Source organism: Erigeron canadensis, chromosome 3 (genome assembly GCF_010389155.1).
Source record: "Erigeron canadensis isolate Cc75 chromosome 3, C_canadensis_v1, whole genome shotgun sequence".
Classification (NCBI taxonomy): domain Eukaryota; kingdom Viridiplantae; phylum Streptophyta; class Magnoliopsida; order Asterales; family Asteraceae; genus Erigeron; species Erigeron canadensis.
The window spans coordinates 33,794,740-33,802,326 of NC_057763.1; the positions used below are offsets into that span (position 1 = coordinate 33,794,740).

Consider the following 7,587-nt stretch of genomic DNA (forward strand, 5'->3'; position numbering starts at 1 on the left):
TAGTAGTATATATTGTATATTCAATAAGCTCATAGAATAATATTAGTTATATTCTTAGTGGCATTTTAGATTTTTCAAACTTAAAAAAAGTTAAAAGGAAAAGATTGTTTTATGAAAAATGATAAATCCTATAATTTAGGATAGAACCTAAGATTTTATGAAAATATTCAGAAATGTCCCCCCTCCACAGGTATTGAACCACGATGAAAGCCTCAAAATATAGATGGGAGTGTTTAAAGAATATACTAATTTCACACCTATAACCTAAATATTAATAAAATAATATATGTTTTTATCAGCCTCATTTCATATTTTATTTTCTCTTTTTCCTTTTAATTTGTTTCCTCTCTCACCATCTTTACCTTTTAATTCTTTTATCAAAACACACACACACACACACACATATATATATATATAATTGTTTAAATCTGCTTTGTGTGTGTTTTATGCATCTACTTGTAGTGGCTAAAAATGGTGGTTGCCGAGAATAAAAATATTAAATAAAATGGATTCTAAGAAATAAAAAGGTAACAGGAAAAAGATGAGGTGGGTGGATGAAAAGATGAGAAACTATGAGGTGGGTGGATGAAAAGATGAGAAACAAAATATAAGAGAGTGGTATATATGAAATGCGATAGGAAATTTCCTAGATAGTAACATGAGAACAAATTTACAATTATGACTGTGTATATGCAAAAAAATAAAAGCTACTAACTTAAATCTTGAAATATCCAAGAGAACAAATAGTGAGTTGTTTTTTTTCAGGTCTGGATGGCTAGGAAGATAGAATGAAGAAGTGATAAAGAAAGAAAAATGAAATAGAATAGGTAAACCGTAAAGAGGAGAGATAATATATTCTTTTAAATGTTTTTTGCTTTGAAAATCAAAATTGACTCTTATTTTGACTAATAGATATAACAAATATGAGTAGGTGTTTATTTAAAAAATTGGAAACCTATATCAGGTCCCATATAAATTTCTTACCAATGGACCATAAAAAATTCCATTGGTTTGATATGTATAGTTTGAGTTTTGTTCATTTGAGGCTTGATTTTTTCTTGGAAATTAGAGGATAAATCTTGGCCATTAGATTATCCCCTCAAAAATAAATCCCAACCCTTGATATCCCTCCCCTTCCCGTCGTCTCCTTCCCCCCACCACACACACACACACACAAAATCTGACTCTCACTCTCTCGCCCGCTTTTCCGGCAACTTCTCTCCGGCGACGGGATCTTGAACCACCGCCATCTCCACCTTTATCTCTGACCGGTGACGGCGACCAACTTCTCCTCCTTTTTCTCCGGCGATACAACCACCGACAAATGCAACAACTTCGCCGGAAAACTTCAAATGCCGATAAAACCTTCGTTCCTTCGAATTAGAACATCACACTTACACCAAAACACTCACAATCACACCGCGAACAAACCCTGACCAAAAATTAGTCCGATCTATACTCGCTGGAAAACTTGAAAAACTCACCAGAAAAATTAAAAAACACTATAGCTTTGTTGTTTCTTCGAATTAATGCATGAAACTTGTGCCAAATCAATCAGAAACACATTCCGCACAAACCCTAGCCAATAAACATTGTTTTCGAGCTCGCCGGAAAAATCACAGTGTCGCCGGAAAAATCAAAATCCACCATCTCTTGGATCGCCGCCTATCAAATCCATACCATTCCCATATGCATCCCTTGACGGTCAGTTTAGAACGGAAAAGGGCCTCTGGCCCGTTCCGTATCCACCCGAAAACGAAATTGATTAGCCGGAGAAGATTCGACGTCGTTAGTGTCTTAGTGATTACCATCAAGCTTGATTTGGTTTGACCAATCAAATATGATTAGAAAATGTAGCCGGAGTAATTCGCCGGAGTAACCAATCAAGCTTGATTGGCTTGAGCAATCAAATATGATTGGACAATGTTGCCGGAGTAATCCGCCGGACTAACCAATCAAGCTTGATTGACCAATCAAATATGATTGCACAGTCGTCGGAGTAATTCATCGGAGTAAGCAATCATGTTTGATTGGATTTTGATGATGGTCGATCCAAGGGCTTAGATTAGTCCCTTGGTTTCCACCATTTTTTAAGGATCCATATGAATACAACCCTGTATAGTTTAAACCATTGAAGCAAAAAAAAAAACTCCAAAATCTCAAATAACCAAACCATGACATATCCTTACAAATTCCAACAATTTATTTCCATTCCTATTAATGTCCTTACCCTCCATAATTTACATCCCGAACACCAGCGGCGGAAGATGAACCCCTTTGTGAGGGGGGTAAAAAAAATTTCACATTTTTTTGAGGGGGTAAATGTATATAAAAAAAAAATTTAACTAAAATTTTAAGTAATTGCTAAATAATACCCAAATTTTTGGGGCTCTAAACCCCTTCTTGCCCCTTAAATGTTCCGCCCCTGCCGAACACCTTTACACAGAATACTTGAATAAAACACTTTTTTTCTACCGTGGGTCTACCCCATCACTGAACCGAGATATATCTATGCCCTTGTGCAAGAGAACCTCGGCATCCAAGGGCTGATCTCCAAAGGTCACATTGGAGATCGCCTTACATGTTGATATGAAACAAAAAACCCATGTATGTTGGTTGATTTGCAAGCTTTTGGGTTTGATAATGTATTAATGTTCAAACAGAACTAAAGAACCTCAGACATTGGTTGATTTGGGATTACTAATTTGGGTTCTGGGAGTTGGTACAACTCAAGAAGTACGAATGATATTGATTGAACAAAAACTACTTGAGATATGAAGTAACATCATATGGATTGAACATTATTGTGAGATATGAAGATACATCATCTACCATTCAACATTGTAAAGCTATGTGCATTATTGGTAGAACTTGTTGCATATGAGCTTGAAGTATGTGTGGTATTATTGTCTGGACTTTTTCCAATGAAAAAACCTGGTTTTTGTGGCGGAGGCAATGGACTCTCGCTCCCCAACATCAGAATGACAGAAGTCATGGTTGGTCTGTCTTCTGGTCGACATTGAACACACAGCAAACCCACGTGGATTGATCGTACAACTTGTGATACATTGATTGATTCACGTACACACTTGGCAACTAGTTCCAGGGATCTGCCTTCTTTATGTAGTTCCCATGCCTATTAACAATAAAGACAAAATTAATTACCAAAGAAAGTATAAGCATTATGTTGCTTCAGAAGGGTAAATTCAATTTAAAAAAATGATCAATATGTTCTCATTTTTGTTTCGATATCGAACTCTGTTGGCACTTTACTCATGAAAATGAAGATGGTTACCCAGAAATAAACCACAGTATGCTAACCCTTTAGTGTAATTTTCATTTTCAAAACTACCCACACAAACAGTCAATTACTTACATGTCCAATAAGACTTCTGTTATGTTCATTGTGGACGGATACTCTATTTTTCTCCCCGCACACAATTTCCATCAGTAAGACACCAAAGCTATATACGTCCGATTTTACGGAAAAGATACCATCCCCTGCATACTCTGGTGCCATGTAGCCACTGCCAAAAAGCAAGTTACTAATGTAATTGATTTACTTCAGATAAATATAAAATAAAATGAGGTCGATGAACCTTACTATGTTCCAACTATCCTGTTTGTGTTTGCCTCCATCTGATTTCCTCCAAAGCTTCTGGCCATGCCAAAATCTGATATCTTTGGGTTCATATCCGAGTCAAGCAAAATATTACTGAGTTTGAGATCTCTATGGATGATTCTGAGCCGGGAGTCCTGGTGAAGATAAAGAAGTCCACGAGCAATTCCATTGATAATGCGGTATCGTGCAGACCAATCAAGTACTTTGCTTTGAGTTTTATCTGAGAATCATTGGAATTTTAGACTGTATTTTCATAATTTTATTTAGGGGTAATGATCTAAGGCAACAGTCTACTTTTTCTCTGCTAATTTTGACCATTTTACATTTTTTCCAATTAACCAACAAAAAATTAGAATTTGTCTCTTTTTAACCAATTGTTATCCAATGCCAAAATATATGATAAACTCTTGTTAAGTTAGATATGAAGTGACAATATTTAGCTTACGATTTAAATTCAACACAACTTGGGTTCACAAAATGACTAGTATTTCTATTCTCAAACACCGTATCACTAAGTTTTAGAGAACTCTCGTGTCACTATGGTGAGTGTACAACCTAAATGATGTGATGTGATACTTTTAGTCATTTAAGTTACACTATGGTTAAATAGAGAAATTTTAGAATTGCATTTACCAAATATGAAGGTGTCGAGTCCTTTGTTTGGCAAGTATTCATATATCAACATCTTTTCTGCTCCCTTAATGCAGCAACCCAAGAGCTTGACGAGATTTCGGTGTTGTAATTTAGATATTAAGATAACTTCATTCTTGAATTCCGGAAGTCCTTGAGTAGATGTTTTAGCTAGCCTTTTCACTGCTATTTCTTGCCCATCCTCAAGTACACCCTGGAATATAACTTCATAAGCTTAATTTGATACAAAATGCCTTCTATACAACTTAAAAGAGTTCACGTTTTATGTTTTATGTCTTATTTCAAAGAGTTTCAAAAATAGGTATCCTCGGTGTAATTTTTATAAGCTAGATACAATCTGTGAAACATATTCGTGTAATTTTGTCTAATCTTGTTACCCTTGGTGCTAAAAGTAATTTCATAGACCAAAAGGCTCTTGCCATAGTGGTATATGAGGTGGCCTAAACAAAAATATGAGTGAGTTAACTGAGTTTGGGTCACATTGGGAACAAATATGTGTATAACCTTATATAGTGTGTGAATAGTTGACTTTCTTGAAATAACACCAAAATCTTATTGTGCCGCACATTATCATATGTCTACACAGAAGGGCATGGGTTCATATTATACCTTGTAAACAGGCCCAAAACCGCCCTCTCCAAGCTTATTTTTCATTGAAAAGTTGTTAGTAGCTTTAACTAATGTAGACAAGCTCCATATTGGTAGCTCTAGATCATTATTTCCATTTGCATTTTCATAATCATTATCATCTCCAGACTCGTTTCCATTTGTCCCTGCAAAAAGAGATAATCTTACCTTTATTAAATAAGATTAATAATGCTCATACATCGAAGTGGCAATATGGGTGGGTAGGGTTATGGGTCAAAATGATAACTTGTGTTTTTTTATATATACTGTTATTAGTTTTTTTGTATAGAGTTGCAACTCACTAGATTGTATTGGTTGACCAGAAACAATTTTTGTCGACATAAAATTTTACTACAGGTTTGTATGTTAAGTGTGTAAAAAAATATTCTAGTTCTTTTGCTAAATAGGTTTTATGCAATCCAAATACACTTTTAATAACATTTTGGCCCGTTTCTTTCTAAAGCTATATTCTATCCCTTTGATAGAGATATAATATATCATAAGTAGTCGACCCATTAACGAGTAGAGGGTCTAAATTTAGCAAATGATACTTGGTATGTAACCTCCTACCTTCTTGTTTTTGCCTCTTCCTTTTAAACCGATAAAATAAGCATAAGGACACTAGTAAGACCAAAACTACAGAGGCAATAGGGAGAATAACTCGTACTTGTCTTCCGGTGCTTGAGCTCTTACTGTTTTCTGTCGAGTGTATGTCAAAACATAAGTTCATTAGTTTGGCGTTTACGGAGTATAGAAAAAAGTACAGTAGACATTGAATCAGATATTGAAGTTAATACAGAAAATAAATTTCAGCATTGATTTACCTAGCTCCGAAGGTGGCAATCGTATAAAAAGACTGTCCCCATTTTCATCAAATGTTCTCATATCAATTAGTTCACCAAACCACATCAAGCAACCACTTCCAGTCCCAGAGATGTTCGATTTTGTGTAAGCAGTACAGGAACAATTGCTTTTACACATCCTTTCACATTCTTTAATAGTCATGGACTGGTCATACCAAGACCCTTGAGTGTCAGGTAACTTCAAATTGAAGTACTCTTTGAACCCTTCCCCAGGTCCACAATCCATAGGGATCTTACGTCGACACCCTTGTGACCAATCAGCCACCCTCCACTGTTCAGGTGAAGTGGCTTCAAACCCCTTCAAACAATCACAAACAGGGCTGTTATTAATGTTGCAGCTCGCAAATGGCCCACACACGTTATATTCATCACAGTGATCCTTCTCTGGGGCCGAATAAAGGTCCCATTCTTGCTTGCTATCAATCCATAACAAACGCTCCATAGTACCACTAGGCTGCAACACCACTCTTGTGTAAACTGAATCACTTATAAGATTATATTGGAAGTAAATTTCTTTTTGATTAAGAACAAACCCAAAGCTGAAAATTCGGTTCGTTCTCATTCCTGGAATCCCAGTAAACCTGAGTCCGTTCCATGGACCAGCTCGGAATTTTATTCCTTTGCCATTTGTTATGATCATCTGAGGAAAACCTCTCTTATCAAGCCATGAAGTAAACTCACCGGAAGCAGGATCATCATCAGATTTCCATGATGTAAAATGTCTTTCCATCCTAGTAACCAAATTCCATCCATGCTTCATTCCTGGAAGAAAGTTGTCAGTCATATAGTCAAAACTTTGCCATATAGGATTTTCTTGCTTGATGTCAACTTCATCGTATATTACAAAGTTGCCCGTATCTAGAAGCTGACCAATCGGATTCTGTACTGACTTAGTTGATGAGTTTGCAGAAGACCATACTTCATTGCCCATTGAATCTCGGAGCACTAGAATTCCATGGACAGTGAGAGTTAGCTCGCTGGAGTTATCGGTGAGCGGTCTGTTTCTGTTGGCTACCCATACGATGGTACTCCTGTTTGATATTTTATGGTACCAAATTCCGACATAAAAATTTGTGGAGTTACGAGTAAAGAAACCAAGTTCGAATTTTTGTTGTGGTGAAACGATGGTTTCGCCATATTTAACTGTTTGGTTTGCTGATATGATGCTTGAGGCCCGTGTACAAGATATTGATGTACAGAGTACAATATGTAAGGCAAACAACAAGTTGGTTTTTGTACAAACCATGTTTATAATTTTCATGAAGGAAGTATCATTAACCATTGATAAAGTTTTTTGAATATTAAGAATGATGTAGAAAATAAAATATCTAGTTAAGTGTGTATATTTGTGGAAATTGACTCGCTGAACTTCACGTAAATATTACGTTTGAGAGTAGATTTTAAATGCGATGTCTGAAAGAGAAGTAGAGAAAAGTCGTTATAAAACATCTTCAGTGAAAGAAAGTCAAACCTGGATCAAGTCTGAGGTTTTTCTTTAAAACTATATATGTTTGTTACTGTGCGAATCATGAGTATATGTCTTGCCATATGTATATATATTATTTCTAAAGGCAACTTAAGAAGAGAAACTGCCCCACCATCCGAAGATGAGAGCCTACTTAGACCAAGATAGTCAGTTATCTTAGTTAGACCCCGCTACATTCAATGCTGAGCAAACATGCCTCTACAGATTTTGGGTCCTTCCGGGACTTGAACTTCCGCCTCGGTGTAAAGCCCAGTAACTCAACCATCTGAGCTGGTATCATTGTTCCTAGCCATATATTAACTATTTGATTTTGCAGCTACCGTATACTTGGGTACGAA

The 7,587-nt window shown here is 36.1% G+C and overlaps 1 protein-coding gene across 1 annotated transcript; it reads right to left on the minus strand.

The window, feature by feature from the left end:
- Positions 1 to 2,735: 2,735 nt before the first annotated feature.
- Positions 2,736 to 7,125, minus strand: LOC122592300 (G-type lectin S-receptor-like serine/threonine-protein kinase At4g27290). The gene is made up of 7 exons (XM_043764497.1): positions 5,725 to 7,125; positions 5,471 to 5,599; positions 4,883 to 5,046; positions 4,256 to 4,466; positions 3,605 to 3,842; positions 3,377 to 3,527; positions 2,736 to 3,136 (listed from the first exon to the last, which is right to left on the minus strand). The coding sequence occupies exons 1-7, from the start codon at positions 7,043 to 7,045 to the stop codon at positions 2,825 to 2,827; spliced, it is 2,526 nt and encodes an 841-aa protein (XP_043620432.1). The 5' UTR covers positions 7,046 to 7,125; the 3' UTR covers positions 2,736 to 2,824.
- Positions 7,126 to 7,587: the final 462 nt, after the last annotated feature.